General features: G+C 40.1%; 1 protein-coding gene across 1 annotated transcript in view; it reads left to right on the top strand.

Annotated features, from left to right (window-relative positions):
* The window catches only part of LOC310648908 (sodium channel protein type 5 subunit alpha-like), a gene marked incomplete at its 3' end in the record, with an annotated part of 422,981 nt that overhangs the window by 99,164 nt on the left and 307,779 nt on the right, over window positions 1–16,038 (top strand). Inside the window, 2 exon segments of the mRNA XM_083377037.1 lie at window positions 6,054–6,134; window positions 10,301–10,429. Of these exon segments, the coding sequence (XP_083233163.1) occupies window positions 6,054–6,134; window positions 10,301–10,429 (210 nt within the window).

Raw genomic sequence — 16,038 nt, 5'->3', positions numbered from 1 at the left:
TCTGTGGGCACGTGCACCATCACCCAAGTCCTAGGCCTTCAGCTGGGTTTTTTAAAACCTTTTCGCTTTAGGCCTCTGCCGCCGTGTGCAAGAGAAAAAAAAAGGGTTCAATCAATCAATTTCAACTTCTCGCAGGAAAAAAAAGATCTTGCAAAGTTGGAATTGATTGATTGAACTTTTTAGTCCCACCCAGTCTGTCGTTACCACTGCAGCCATGTTCACCCAAAGGGCCACGCCCACCCAAAGGGCCACACCCACCCAAATTGCCACGCCCACCCAAAGGGCCACGCCCACCCAAAGGGCCACGCCCACCTGGCACCCAATAATACATAAGTGGGTTTTGGGTTGCAGTTTGGGCACTCGGTCTCCAAAAGGTTCGCCATCACTGGTATAGGGTCTTCTGCTTGAGCAGGGCTTTGGACTAGAAGACCACCAAGATCCCTTTCAGTTCTGTTATTCTGATTCCTCCTAAATAGTAGGAAGAGCTTTCTTCTGGTAGGAGCGTTGATGTTGCTACAAATGATCTTGAAAGGTAGGATAATCTTTCATGGGAAATAACTTGTCAGGATAGTCATAAGGAGCAGCGTTCTGTTGTGATTCAGGGTCAGCCTGTGGGCTCGGCAGTTGGGTCGGACGATTCAGAGGAGGAGGAGGGGGGTGTTGAAGAGCTTGCTGAGAATAATATTGAGGCTCCACAGAGCCCTCAGCCAGGCCCCTCCCATCTGGTCACGACGCAGACCCAGCTGTGTGAGCCTGACAGCGTAGATGAAGATGACCCACAGCTGGCCCTGTTCAAGGACGCCCGACGCAGGAGGCAGTCAATCAGGAGTAAACAGAGGAAGGCAATGGGGCACCTCGGAAGGAGGCAGAGAGAAGCCATGCCCTGAACTGTTTAAAAGGGGAATGTGTGGGAGGGCTGGTTTGCTGAAGGCAACCATTTGAATAGCTCCTGTTTCATGGTTCATGTTTGCTCTCTTTGTTCTATTTGCTCTGTTTATGTTTTTATGTTAATAAATTTGGCAGGCTTAGTTCCAGCCTCTTGCCTTCTTGTAAAAGGGGTTGTCCCTGCCTTTTCTGCAGGGCCGGTAGCAGGCTGGTACAGAACACGTTCCTTCATCAACATTAGACTGGACTCAGTTACTTTTGAAGTCCTTCCATATCTACACGATCAAGCGTCTAGTTGATTCAAGAAGTTCTCAACTTAAAACCATTTGTTTAGTGATCATTGAAAGTTATAACAGCGCCGATTTATGACCTTTTTTCATGCTTACAACCTTTGCAGCATCTTCACGGTCATGTCATCAAAATTCAGACATTTGGCAGTTGACACATATTTATGAGGGCTGCAATGTCCTGGAGTTATGTGACCAACTTTTGCAAACTTCTGACAAAGAAAGTCAATGGGAAAGCCAGATTCACTTTATAACCGTGTTACTAACTGAACAGCTGCAATGATTCAGTTCAACAACTGTCGTAAGGAAGGTCGTAAAATGGGTCAAAACCCACTTAACAACCATCTCACTTACCAACAGAAATTGTGGGCTCCATTGTTGAGGATCACCTGTACCTCTTTAAGCTTTTGTGGTTGAATATTATTGCTTAGCTCACAGAGCAAGAACGGTTAATCTTTTCATAGCTGAGAGTCATCTTGTAGGAGGAAAGGAAGGAAGAGAGGAAAGTGTTTAATGCTTTATTTAAAATAAATAAAATCAGAATGCATTTCTGAATTGCAGTTATTGTAGATGACCAGGATGAGCCTGAGGGATGGGTCAAGCATGTCATAAATCTTGAGTCTCTGCATGCCCACAAAAGATCTAAGTCCAGGCCATCTCTCATCTCCCACTTATTTCCCTTCACTGTTAGTAGCTCAGATTCTTGTAGAGAGCTTAAGCTTGCAATAAATCTTTAGACTCATTTGAACTGCCTGAATCTTCTGATTTCCCCGGTTATTTGACAGTTATTTCATATTGGGAACTAAACTCAAGATAAAGAGCCAACCAGCTTCAAATAATGTGCTTGTTAATTCTTCTCTGCCCACAAAGGAGTCCACAAGGACACCAACTCCTTCCCATTTTCCCTACACAAGTCGCAATCATTTAGCCTCCCTCTGACATCCTGTTTTCTCACTCATGAGAAAGGCATAATAGGAAAAGTGACTTCCTTCCCCACTCTCCCAGGAAGATTAAAAAGAAAGAAAGAGACCTCCCCAAGATCTGAATTGGGACCCCAACCCGCTAGCTTCTTCACTAAATTATAAAAAATAAGGGTTCACCAAGTCATGATGGCAGAAAGCGATGCTGGCCATCTGCAATTCTCTACAGCTATTCATCGGGAGACGTAGATCCCAGGAGAATAACATGTTTTTGATTACTGTTTTTACTCCTGAGTCCAATTACTAGGTTCTAAGTTTTCATGTGGGAATTATTAGGCTAGGTTAGCAACCCAGTGAGTTCTTGAGAATAGATTTGGGGCAGGAAAAAATAATATCCTGTTTCTTCTATTTCTTCCTCCAACAATGGAAAGGGATACCCCTGCTTAAAAGTTCGCCTTTGTGGTGCTGAGATAACTGTGTTGTAGATCATGGGTTGTTGTTGTTGTTGATAATGCAAGGTTGGAAGGCCATAATCCAGCTTCATTTTATGTGTGATCAGGCATAAAAAGAAGTCAGGACCTGTGGGCAGATGGATGTGTCCACTGATTAATTAAGCCAAATTGGGAATAATTAAATAGGACAGAGGACTGCTTTGGTATTGTCAACAATTCTTGGTAAATACCAAGTTACAAGTAGTATTTGACTTACAATCGCATTTGAGCCCACAATTTATGTTGCTAAGCAAGACAGTTGTTAAGTGACTTTTTTGCAATTTTATGATGTTCTTAACAACGATAGTTGTTAAGTGAATCACTGCAGATGTTAAATTAGTAAAATGGTTGTAAAGTGAATCTGGCTTTCCACTGACTTTGCTTGTCAGAAGGTCACAAAAGGTGATCACGTGACACCAGGACACTGCAACAATCATAAGTACATGCCAGTTCCAAGCATCCAAACTTTGATCATGTGACCATGGGGATGCTACAATGGTTTTAAGTATGAAAAATGGTCATCAGTCACTTTTTTGTGCATTGTATGTTCAAGGGTCACTAAACCAATAGCTGTAAGTCAAGGGCTACCTGTATATCATTATCTTTTTTGCAGTTCTCACGTTTGCAATTTTGGAAGTGTTTTGTGAATAGTCTTCCAAATTTCCTGTTTGTATCAGGTTACAACTTACAAGTGGTGAGGTTAGTCCTTTTCATCTCTAGATCAGTAAAGTGTAATCCAACAACTCAGATTACTCGTGTCTTTTGGAAGAAAAGAAACTGGAATATTTTCAAACAGTGTCCACAGCTATACTATCAGAGAGAGACTGGCCGAGTCGGGGTAGCAGTCAAGCAGGAATTAGTCTGGAATCTTTATGTAGGCACAAGGAGGCAAAGTCTCACACACACACACACACACACACACACACACACACACACACACACACACACACGAATGCCATTGAATCTTACCTAACCCCAAACTGTCAGTCTGGGATGATTCCTGTGAAATAGCCATGAGGATTAAAGTAGCTAATTGAACATTTCATGTGTGAATCTGGTTGTTCACAACTGACATGTGTATCCCCAGTGCTTTTTTTTGTAAAAGAAAAAGGGTGCCAGAACTTACACATGTCATACAACCCACCTTGCCTAACCTACAAGGTTCCATCCAAAAAAGGTGCCGGAACTCCGTTCTGGGCGTTCTATGAGAAAAAAGGCCCTGTGTATTCCTATCTTTTATTGACTTATCATGCTTATAAAGGAACTGAAAGGTTCAAAATCTCTCCCTCTCTCCCCCCCTCTCTCTCTGTGTGTATCTCTGTATCTCTCTCACACACACCCACACACACCCACATACACAAACAAACACAAATAAACTCTGTATATTCTTACTTTCATCTTTGTTATCTGTTTCCTATTTCTTCTGCCATCTTTCTATTCAAATTAGGTTGTAAGTTCCTTGGGGCAGGGAGCTGTCACTTTCCTTATCTGAGGCCCTTGTATACCAATTGCATCACTAGTTAGGGTGACACTTATAATCATTTGTGCAAGAGAACCCTATTGTTCTAAGCAAGCTTCTGTCGCTGGTCCTCTGTTCATCTTTTCTTCTTCTTCTTCTTCTTCTTCTTCTTCTTCTTCTTCTTCTTCTTCTTCTTCTTCTCTTCTTCTTCCTTTCTTCTCTTCTTCTTCTCTCCTCCTCACTCCTCCTCTTCTTCTTCTTCTTCTTCTTCTTCTTTCCTCTTCTTCTTCTTCTTCTTCTTCTTCTTCTTCTTCCTCCTCCTCAAAACTCCTCCTCCCTCCTCCTCTTCTTCTCTTCTTCTTCTTCTTCTTCTTCCTTCTCTCTTTCTTTCTTCTTCCCAATCTTAAATCTTCTCTTCTTCTCTCCTCCTCTTCTTCTTCTTCTTCTTCTTCTTCTCTCTTCTTCCTTCCTCTCCTCTCCTCCTCCTCCTCTCTCCTCCCTCCTCCTCCTCTCTCTTCTTCTTCTTCTTCTTCTCTTCTTCTTCTTCTTCTTCTTCTTCTTCCTCCTCCTCCTCCTCCTCCTCCTCCTCCTCCTCTCCTCTTCTTCTTCTTCTTCTTCTTCTTCTTCTTCTTCTTCTTCTTCTTCTTCTTCTTCTCCTCCCCTCCTCCCTCTCCTCCTCCTCTCTCTCCTCTTCATCATCTCTTCCTCTTCTTCTTCTCTCTCTTCTCTTCTCTCTTCTTCTTCTTCTTCTCTTGAATCCTTTTTATTTTCTTTTTATGCTGAATTGGCAGCATCACACCTGTGTTCCCATTCAAAATGGACCTTATTAAAATGTATTTTAAGAGAAGCTAATCTTGGCTACTTTGTAAGGCTTTCTTTCTCTCCCCCCCCCTTTTTTTTTTCTAGGAACCTTTTGGAAGTAGAAAGGTCATTTTTTAAAATTGAAAATATAGATATGGGTGCAGCTTCATTTAAATGTGATTGTTTTAGGCTGTAATAAAAAAGAAACTTACAGTTTAGATCAGATTGGGGTGTATTATGAGGTTGTCTTATTGTTTTCCTTGAATCAACTTGTATTTTTGTATGATTTTTATGTATTTGATATGGTCAATAAGAAACCTTTCTCCCTCCCTCCCTCCCTCCCTCCTTCTTTCTTTCTTTCTTTCTTTCTTTCTTTCTTTCTTTCTTTCTTTCTTTCTTCTATGTTGGAGTAGACTGGTTAGTACTTGGATGATAGATCATAACAAATGTCTTCACTAAAGCTAGTTCTGGGAAAATAAAATAAAAAATCTGAAAATGGCAATGCTAAAGTTACTCCTGGATTGTTCTTTAAAAAAAACTACTTGTTTTTGTCTATTTAATGATGAGGTGTCAAGTTTCACTTGAGTATGTATCTGTCAGTGTGAACCTGTGGCATACCCTCAAGGTTGTACTCTTGGTCAAAGTACTCTTGGTCAAAAGTTTAAGACCTTCCAGATATGGCTGAACCATAATGCCTAGATCTGAAGGATTCTTAGAGCAGAAGTTCAGCAACAATTTAATAAAATAAAATAAATAAATACACATGTGAATTCACCAGAGAGCACAGGGGTCTTAATGATATAAATACAAGAGATATTTTTCTCCAAAAAGAAGTGATTTCATTTGAGAAAAGCTTGTATATATAAAAACACACTGAAGAATATTCCGTGACTGACTAGATAATATTTGCAATATTGGATCACTGACTTTGCTTCAAGAATTATTCTACCGGCTATGTGATTTCCTTTGAACTTCAACCAAAGTTATATCTTTGTATGCTTATCTGCACTCATATATGCACACTGGGCATAGGACTATAGCAGATTCAACGGTTGTATTATATGGAAAGGATGAATAAAGGCTGTGAAACAGGAAAAAATATTGCAATGCCACAACAGTGAAAGTGTGAAGAGCTTGTTTTTAAATACAGTTTTAAAATTCTAAACTCCTTTAAAGTTATTTCCTTAACTCATACTTCCACATTATTCAGTATGGTTATTATGTGCACTATTTTAACCAACTGTGTATTCATGGCGTGGTCCGAACTTCCTCCGTGGAATAAATACGTGGAGTAAGTATCCTTTCAGAACTTTTTTTTTCTGTTTGAATTTGCATAATATTAGAATTCTGCTGCATATAATTTATTTAAGTGGGGAAATGGGCAGGTGAGAACTAGTCATATTCCTGTGATCATCTTATTTATATTCTCTAGGGCGATGAATATTTGGGATGCTAAATCACAAAATCAAAATCTATTGAAAACTAAAATGGAATTAGTATCTATTAAAATAGATGATTAAACTGTGTTTTGTCAGAGTGTGTATCTCAAGTGCATTGACAAAACACAATTTATTCAGATAAATTATATTGCCTTTACAGAGGTGGATTTTTCTCAGAGACGTCTGCAATCCAGAGGCTAACAGCACATTTATCTTTAATTGAATCTGGGAAGTTCATATCACAGATAATATACTACAGGCAGTACTCAACTTACAACCCTTCATTTAGTGACTGCTTAAAGTTACAGTGGCATTGAAAAAGGTGACTTGTGATCAGTTTTCATACATACGACCGTAGCGGCATCTCCATGGTCAAGTGATCAAAATTTGGGTGCTTGGCAACTGGCATATATTTAGGGCGGGATCCGTCCCAGCCAGCTTCCAACAAGCAAAGTCAATGGGAGAAGCCAGATTTACCTAAGAACCATGTGATTCACTTAACAACTGCAGTGATTCACTTAACAACACTGGCAAAAAAAGGCCAAAAAAGGATTTTTAAAACTCAGTTAATAGCTGCCTTGCTTAGCCATGGAAATTTTGGGCTCGTGAATTGTGCTGGTGAGAGCTATCTGTGGTCACTGCCGGGGTTATAGAGAGGCATCCTTCTGCCAGATGTTAGAAATGTTTCTTTTGTGGAATTGGATAAGGATCCACTTTGATGATCTATTCCTCAATAGGTAATGGTGGAGTCATAGAACTAAACAATCTGGATTTGCACATGTAAATACTTCTGAAACTTACCTTTCGTATGAAGGTTTGGTACGGCAAGCTGGTGCTTCTGCAAGTTCTTCCTGAAATGGATACCAGATGCAAAGGATTAATCTAAGTGCAGTGCATTAAACAATTAGTGTGTCTCATTTCACCAACCCAGAACATACTTCTTATTTTTGACTGATGGGTGATAAACACAGCCATCTGCTCCTCACTATGGGTGCCAGAAGGAAAGAGGACAAAATGCCTTCCTTCCAGATAGGATCTCAGAGCAGTCCCAACTTCCAGGCACGGTGAAAAAAATCCTCTAAAACGGGGCATATTTCTCTTTCCTTTTGAAGCACTAACCATAGTTACACTTGCATGTGTTCGAGATTTGTTTTAAAAAGGAAACCTTATCAGGTTTCTCATGTCCTCGACCTAACAGCCATTCATCTAGCGACCGTTCAAAGTTACAACACCATCGAAAAAAGTCACGTCAAAACTGTTTTTCACGCTTTTGACCGTCGCAGCCTGCCCGTGGTCACGTGATCAAAATTTGGACATTTTGGCAAACTGGCATACATTTGTGGCCGTTGCATTGTCTGAGGGTTATGCGATCAAACTTTTGTGACTTTCTGAGGGGGAAGCCATTTAACAACCATGTTGCTAACTTAACTACTGCAAAGGTTCATTGAATAGCGGTGGGAAGGAAGGTCATATAATGAGGCAAAGCTCACTTAACAACTGTATTGGGCTCAATTGTGGTCATAAGTTGAAGACTACCTGTGTTCTGTACCAGCCTGATACCGGCCCTGCAGAAAAGGCAGGGACAACCCCTTTTACAATAAGGCAAGAGGCTGGAATTACGCCTGCCAAATTTATAGCTTCAAAAACAAACAAGACACGAACCAAGAAACAGGAGCTTTAAGAAACAGGAACTATCCAAGCGGTTGCCTTCAGCAAACCAGCCCTCCCCACACATTCCCCTTATATAGAGTTCAGGGCGTGGCTTCTCTCTGCCTCCTTCCAAGAAGCCCCATTGCCTTCCTCTGTTTACTCCTAATTGACTGCCTCCTGCGTCGGGCGTCCTTGAACAGGGCCAGCTGTGGGTCATCTTCATCCACGCTGTAAGGCTCACACAGCTGGGTCTGCGTGGTGACCAAGTGGGAGGGGCCTGGCTGAGGGCTCTCATCAGCAAGATCTTCAACCCCCTCAGCAAGGTCTTCAACACCCTCCTCCTCCTCTGAGTCATCCGACCCAACTGCCGAACCCACAGGCTGACCCTGAATCACAACAACCTGGGCACACATATGCACATGCAGCCTCCAAATATTTATTTGTTTGTTTGTTTTTGTTTGTTTGTTGTTTATATTTTCTGTTTCTAAACCACCTCAAAGATATTGCTGGATTGCAACTCTCAGAATTCGACATCCTGTTTTATTATGCCGGTGGGGAATTCTTGGGACTTGCAGTCCAGGAGTAGTTGGAAAATAATCTGTTTGGAGAAATTCAAGAAACAATGCATAGATATGAGACATTTCTTGTAATATTTTTTTTAAAAAAAAACCTTCTTGGGGTATGTACATATTGTGCGAGTCCCTCGGACTGCAAAGAGATCAAATCAGTCATTTGGAAGGAGAGATACTGAAGCTGACGTTCAAATACTTTTTGCCACCTAAGGAGAAGAGAGGATGGAAGGCAGAAGGGGAATGGGATGGCAGATGATGAGATGATGGTTAGATAGTGTCATCAACACAATGAACATGAATTTGGGCAGACCCCAGGAGACAGTGGAGACTCTGGTTTCCGGCGTGCTTGTCCCATGGGGTCTCAAAGAGTTGGACACAACTTATTGAGGGAACAACACCAACAACTTGAAAATGATGGTCAAACAAATACACAGTGGAGAAAATCAGATATTAAAGCGACTAAGATTGATAGTTACATGCTGTTGGGTCAGAAGGATGAACGGTGGGAAGAGAACATTGCAAGCCCTGCAAAATTACATCCCAATTCTACTCCCAACCATAGCAGTCTTCTTCAGCTTGGTATCTATGATGTATGGACAACATGCTGCTATGCTATCTAAACTGACCTTGCAGGGTAATTGGGTGTTGTAGTCCAGGATACCCTGAAGGCACAATATAGGGAAGGCTATTTTAAAGTGATAGTATGAATCAATGCAAGCCTAGCCTACCGTTGACTTTCATTTATGGCCAAATTGCCCATACTGAAAAGTGGACCAGCTTGCTGCAAATGTTTGTGTGGTTGTGTTCAAGTGGCAAATCAGGAGCTGCTGAGTTTCAGTCAGTAGTCAGCCCGCTCCTGTTTCGGTTAAGCGACTAGAGACGATCAGCACCAGTGGAATAGCAAGCCAAATTTCAATTACACAGCTGCATTAGCTTTGCCAGTAGCAAAAAAAAAAAAAACACGGGGAAAATATTACAGCACAAAAACAAATTAACAATAGGTTTTCAGCGTTTCTAGCTGGTTTATAATGGAATTACAACCATGTCCATTGAAAGAAATTGGTCATTCTCAGCTTCAATTAAATTAAAAACATTTTGAAGCATGAGTCCCTGGAGGCATTACTAAATTACAAAGCCTAGCAACCATGGCCAGTGACAAAGGATATTGGGATCTGTAGTTCCAGAATGGGTGGCAGGCTCTAGGATAAAATTTAGGATGAAGAGAGATGGAAACAGTGGGAGAAATACGGTAGCAGCATTTTCGTAAATGTATTATACAGAATAACAGAACAACAGATTCGGAATGGGACCTTGGAGATCTCCTAATCTAATCCTTTGCTCAAGCAGGAGATCCTATACTATTTTGGACAAATGGCTGTCCAGGGTCTCCTTAAAAAGTTCCACATTATGTCTATTTGTGTGTGCAAAGAACAAATATAGTGAAAGCAGCAGTCCTTGAGATGACAATGTCTTTAAAACAGATTCCTTGAGACTTTATGGCTATGTATCTCAATGAGAGAGAGAGAGAGAGAGATTCCACATATAGTGGTTGCATATATAACAATTTCAAACGTAGTTTTAGACAGTGTCAGGAGCCAAACGCATGGCAGCATTCCAACATTTGAGGGGCTGCCACCAAGAAGACGGGGTTTACCTGTTCTTCATCTCTGTTATTCTGGCTATTAGGATAGATAGGCAGATAATGAGGGATCGCTGGATATTTATGCATCTTTTTTTTTTGTCCTGCCATTTGCTAATATTCTGATTTTTTTTCTTGGACTCTTAACTCTTTATAGGCAAACTTTTACTGCCATTTATACATTTGAGTCATTGATTAAAATACTGGCCAGAGGATTTTGTATGACTGAATTCACCTTCCTTCGAGATCCCTGGAACTGGCTGGATTTTTCTGTTATTATCATGGCGTAAGTAATTTTACTGTATTCTTTTCCTTCATCTCCCTGGACGGAGCTTTACTGTAGTTTTATGATAGGATAATATGTGTTGCTCACCCCTGCCTTTCTAAAGAATTAATTTTGTGTGTTGATAGTTTGGGGATAAGGAAGTCAATGAACTTCTTTACATTGGCCATTCCGCTTCCCTTCAGAAAGGCTGGAACAACATCTCCCATAATCCCTGGCCAGCATAGGGAGTTGGCCATCCCAACTCATCTGACAAGCGTATGCTTGGGGATGGCGCTTTAGATTTTGCTGGCAACTTATTTAACGAAGTAAAACAAGTAACTTGCTGCAAAGGAAACTCACTATTAAGTGAAACATATGCCAGGGCACTTTTGCTAGGAACAATAATATCAGCTACAATGAATAGTGCAACTAACATTTGGCACATGTTAAAGGCTGACTTAGCTATTGGCATCTTTTCTCTAACACTTTGACAGAGTGTCAGATTTCAGATGATTCTTTAAATAGATTTCTTAGCAATTTCCAACCTGCATGGCTTCTGTATCCATTCTGAAACAAATAGGGAACTGTAGTTTTAAAAGGAGAGGATTATAGGCATAGTCCCTCTGTTTAAAATGCTACTATAAATTGGTGGCATAGAAACTCTCTCAGTGATTGAGTGTTCTTTGAGATATTGGAATATATTTTGGGCAGAGCCCCTGAAATTGGTGTGGCAGGAGTTGGTGCATTTCAACAGTTCTCTGACTCTCTTCCTAACTAATTTTTTTTTAACTAATGAAGCTTCATGGGATGGGAAGTGAAACAATTTAAAAAAAAATTGGCCCACTTGCCATGAGTCAACCTTTTAGATATATCTCATTGTACAATTTTCAGCATTATACTGGAAAAATCTTCATTGCTAAATTGATATAAATCTTTATCTCTCCTACCTCGAGACCTATGAAATTGAACAGGAAAGAGTTTATGCCTACCATGGCCTGTGTTCACATATTGTACTAAGTCATCTTGTGGCTTGCTGGTTTTGGCTGGTTTGTAATAAGAAGCAAAGAAACTGTGGTTTACTCAATGAAACATAGTTAAAGAAATCACAGTTTAGACCAGGGGTCTTCAAACTTGGCACTTTTATGACTTGTAGATTTCAACTCCCAGAATTCCTCAGATGGGCACACAGGCTGAGGAATTCTGGGAGTTGACGTCCACAAGTCATAAAAGGGCCAGGTTTGAAGACCCCTGCTTGTGGACTTCAACTCCCAGAATTCCTCAGCCAGGCACATTGGCTGAGGAATTCTGGGAGTTGAAGTCCACAAGTCATTAAAGGGTCAAGTTTGAAGACCCCTGGTTTAGACCCATTGGTGAATCCACTAGTACTTTTAAGTTTAAAAACCTGACATCAAATCCATTCCAAATCTGCGAGAACCAACTAAATCTTTATACATTAGGCTATAGAGGTGATCTTTCCAGTGGAAGGGATTAAAATCCTATTAGGAAAGCAAGTTCTTTAAGCCAAACTGAATATATATATATATATATATATATATATATATATATATATATATATACACACACACACACACATATACATACATATACATATACATATACATATACATATACATATACATATACATATACATATACATATACATATACATACATACATACATACATACATACATACATACATATATATATATATATATATATATACTGTATATATATATAGTGTGCAGGACTGGGAGATGAGGTCAGAAATTTCAGTGGGTACAAACTTGAGGGGAATAGAAGTTTTTCTTGTGGAAATTGAGATCTGGATGTGCATCAAAGCAAAATAGCTAATTCAACCAGATCTCCCATCGTTCCCCCTTCAATGCTTTGTTAAACCTTCATTAAAATCCTGACACTATGGTGCACTTTGCCTTGTCATGTCAAAGTTATTTCTCTTTGCCAGACATAACACCTCATTGAGATGTACTGTGGCTGAATTGCAAAAGGCAGCCAGCTATAACTTTGGCAAGACCTCTGTGACAATGATAAAGGTTCTTGAGTTTGACTGCAGCAACAAGTCCATGAGGAATTATTAACTAAATTAGTACTTCCTAACTGGACTGGACTGAACTAAACTAAATTAAGTGAATTAACAACTAAAAGCCACACGCAACCAGGGACCATATAAATACAGGTAGTCCTCAACTTAGGACCTCAACTGAGCCCAAAATTTATGTTGTTAAGTGAGAAATTTGTTAAGTGAATTTGGCTCCTTTTTTTATAACATTTTTTTGGCCACATTTGTTAAATGAATCAATGCTGTTGTTAAGTGAATTTGGCTTCCCCACTGACTTTGCTTGTCAGAAGGTCACAAAAGGAGATCACATGACTCCGGGATAATGTGACCGTCGTAAATGGGAGTCAGTTGTCAAGCATCCAAACATAAATCACATGACCATGGGGATGCTACAATGGTCATAAGTGTGAAAAATGGTCATAAATGCTATTGTAGCTTTGAACGGTCACTAAACCAACTATTGTAAGTCGAGGACTACCTGTACTATAGTACACATTGTGGAGAGAGATACATTTCCTGAGTATGGGTTCCAGCATGAATGTGGAAGCTTGAAAAATATTTTTTTTGATCCCGGCAGCTGACTTAGATTGGATCCTGCAACATTATCCTGGGACATTATCCTTTGCCTTTTATTTGCAATTATTTCCCTATTTGTCCCCAAGTTTTCTCATTTGGGGATATTTGGGATAATTACCTCAAAAAAGGCCAAGCTGAACATTAGGTAGAGTAAGAAAATTGGCCTAAAATACCTAAAAGCTGTTAATAGTGGCAACATCCCAGATACTATTTTTGAAGTTCCAAGTCTTTCCTAAGTGTTAGAAATCAAGACTTGTGTGTGTTAGAAAGGCTGTAGTTTACCTCTTGTAGTTACGTATCCCCTACTAAATATATCTGTCCTTTGTTACTGTTTTTCTCCTATAGTTTTTCACTTTTTCTCAATACTTCTCCTATCTCTTTCCTTCTCCTTCTTGCCTTCCTGGCTCCAATTTTTGTGGGGTTTTTCCCCTTATTTTAGTTTGGTAGGGTGTGAGAGAAATATCGGTTGTATGTAAATTCAGTTTCCAACAACCTTCAAGAAAATGACCAAATAGACTTGAATCCCACAATCATACATGAATAAGTAGGAACATAATCACCTCATTCGGGCTTCACCAGGGGTGGTCAACTGTGGCCCTTTTATGACCTGTGGACTTCAACTCCCAGAATTCCTGAGCTGAGCCATGCTGGCTGAGGAATTCTGGGAGTTGAAGTCCACAGATCATGAAGGGGCTATATATTGTTGTGAGACTCTAAAAATCTTAATGTTGGAAGGGATCTTGGAAAGAGCAATTCAAATCTCCTGGTCAATTTTAACCATTGCTGTCAAATGGCTTTTTGAAAACATCCAGTGGATGGGAGACTACCACTTTACAGAGTCATTGTTTCTTCTGTTGCATTGCTCTTATTGTTAACAAGCTTTGCTCAAGCTGGAGGCTGTCTTACCATTTCAGACAAATGGTTGTCCAATCTCTTCTTGAAAACCTCCAGTGATGGAGTACCCACAACTTCTGGAAGGAAGTTGTTCCAATGATGGTCCTCCCTGTTAGGAAGTTTCCCCTTAATTCGAGGTTGCTTTTCTCCTTGATTAGTTTCCATTGGTTGCTTCTTGTCTTGCCTTCTGGTGCTTTGGAGAATGGGTTGACCCCCCCTCATCTTTGTGGCAACCCCTAAGATATTGGAAGACTGCTATCATGTCACTCGCAGTCCTTCTTTTCATCCAATTCCTGTAATCATTCTTCATATGCTTTAGCCTCCAGTCCCCTAATCATCTTTGTTGCTCTTCTTTGCACTCCTCCAGATAGTGAACCAGCCATCCTTGAAGGTAGTACAAAATGTATTGCAACCAATCACCCTGGAACTAGTCCTGACCAAAGATCTTATAGCTGTTGCTATAGCAACTGCAGCTCTCCAAGGCTATGTGCCAGTCTCCTTATCTGATACGTAGACAGGGATCTAAGTAAAATACTATTTCCTCACTCAACAGTGAGTTATATATCTCCCCCAAGACCTGATGTTTTCCTCACCAGCTGAATTTAAGTAAGATGATTGAGGAAGTAGGATAAATTCAAGCCTAATGACTGAAGAAGCTGTAAGGTGAGCAAAATCCATTTCAGAATAACCCAGATGGGACAACAACCTTGTCTTAGATGTCAGAAAGCATGTACATAATTGTGCACATGACGACTTCACCATGCAAGTGTCATTGTGATCGTTCTGTCTGGCTTCATTCTTGACTGAAGTTACTGCATTCATTACTTATTACTGAATTTGTACTCTGCTTTTCTGTTTATTACAACACTTAGTAAAGCTTATAATAATGAGAAACTAAAAAATAGAAAAAAAATCAATCCAAATAAAACAAGTTGCTGGAATAATTAACACTTTAAAGCTTGGCAGAAGAAATGCATATTGCGCCTGACCTATGGAACCATTTACCGGTTGAGCTCCGGATGGCTCCCGACCTTCGCTCCTTCCGACGCGATCTAAAAACACATCTATTTAAGCAATCCGGTCTGGTCTGACGGGTTTAATTTTAATTGTGGTTTTAATTTATCTTCTACATTTGGGCAGTAGGGCTTAATTTATTTTCAATTTTCTGTATTTCTGCATTTTGACATTTATGTCACTGTTCACCGCCCTGAGTCCTTAGGGAGAAGGGCGGTATACAAATCAAATAAATAAATAAATAAATAAATAAATAAATAAATAAATAAATAGTGAAATTTAATAAATAAATAAAATAATTTATCAGTTTCCTACATACTGGGGGAGTTGGAATAAAATACACCTCTTGAGGGAGCATATTCTCTAGGCTGAAGCCATGCCAAAGAACTCCTGGCACCTCATTGTTGAGCTGGCAGTATGAGAACATCTAAGTTGCCAGGCAAGTTATTTATTTATTAAGAAAATTTATTTTGCTACCCAACTTACTCATAGCGATTTTGGGCAGCTTACAGAAATAGAACCCCACTGTAATGCCCAATGAATCGCCACCCACCCACCCCAACAGTAATATTCAAGCAATTATTTTATGGGCTCTATTCACCCAGCCCATTGGTCAAATCATGTCTTCAAGGCCTTTCTAAAGAGTGTCAAAGTCTGCAGAGATGATGTTCCTCGGGAAGGGAGCCACCACGGAGAAGGCCCTTCTTTTTGTCCCATGTGATGCCCTTTTGTGACCTTCTGACATGCCAAGTCAGTGAGGAAGCCAGGTTCACTTAACAACCATGTTACTAACTAACAACTACGGTGATCCACTTAAGAACTGGGGCAAGAAAGATTGGGAAAATTGGGAAAACGTCACTTAACATTGGAATCATTAAAGCTACATACTTGTTAAGCTTTCCCCACTGACTTTGCTTGTCAGAAGGGGATCACATGACCCTGGGACACTGCAACCGTCATAAATATGAGTCAGTGGTCATGCTTCTGAATTTTGATGCCATGACCATGGGATCCTGCAGAGGTCATAATTATGAAAAACAGCCATAAGTCACTTTTTAAAGTGTCA

The sequence above is a fragment of the Vipera ursinii genome (genome assembly GCF_947247035.1).
Source record: "Vipera ursinii genome assembly, chromosome: Z".
In the NCBI taxonomy this organism is placed as follows: domain Eukaryota; kingdom Metazoa; phylum Chordata; class Lepidosauria; order Squamata; family Viperidae; genus Vipera; species Vipera ursinii.
This window is presented reverse-complemented; position numbering and strand designations above follow the sequence as displayed.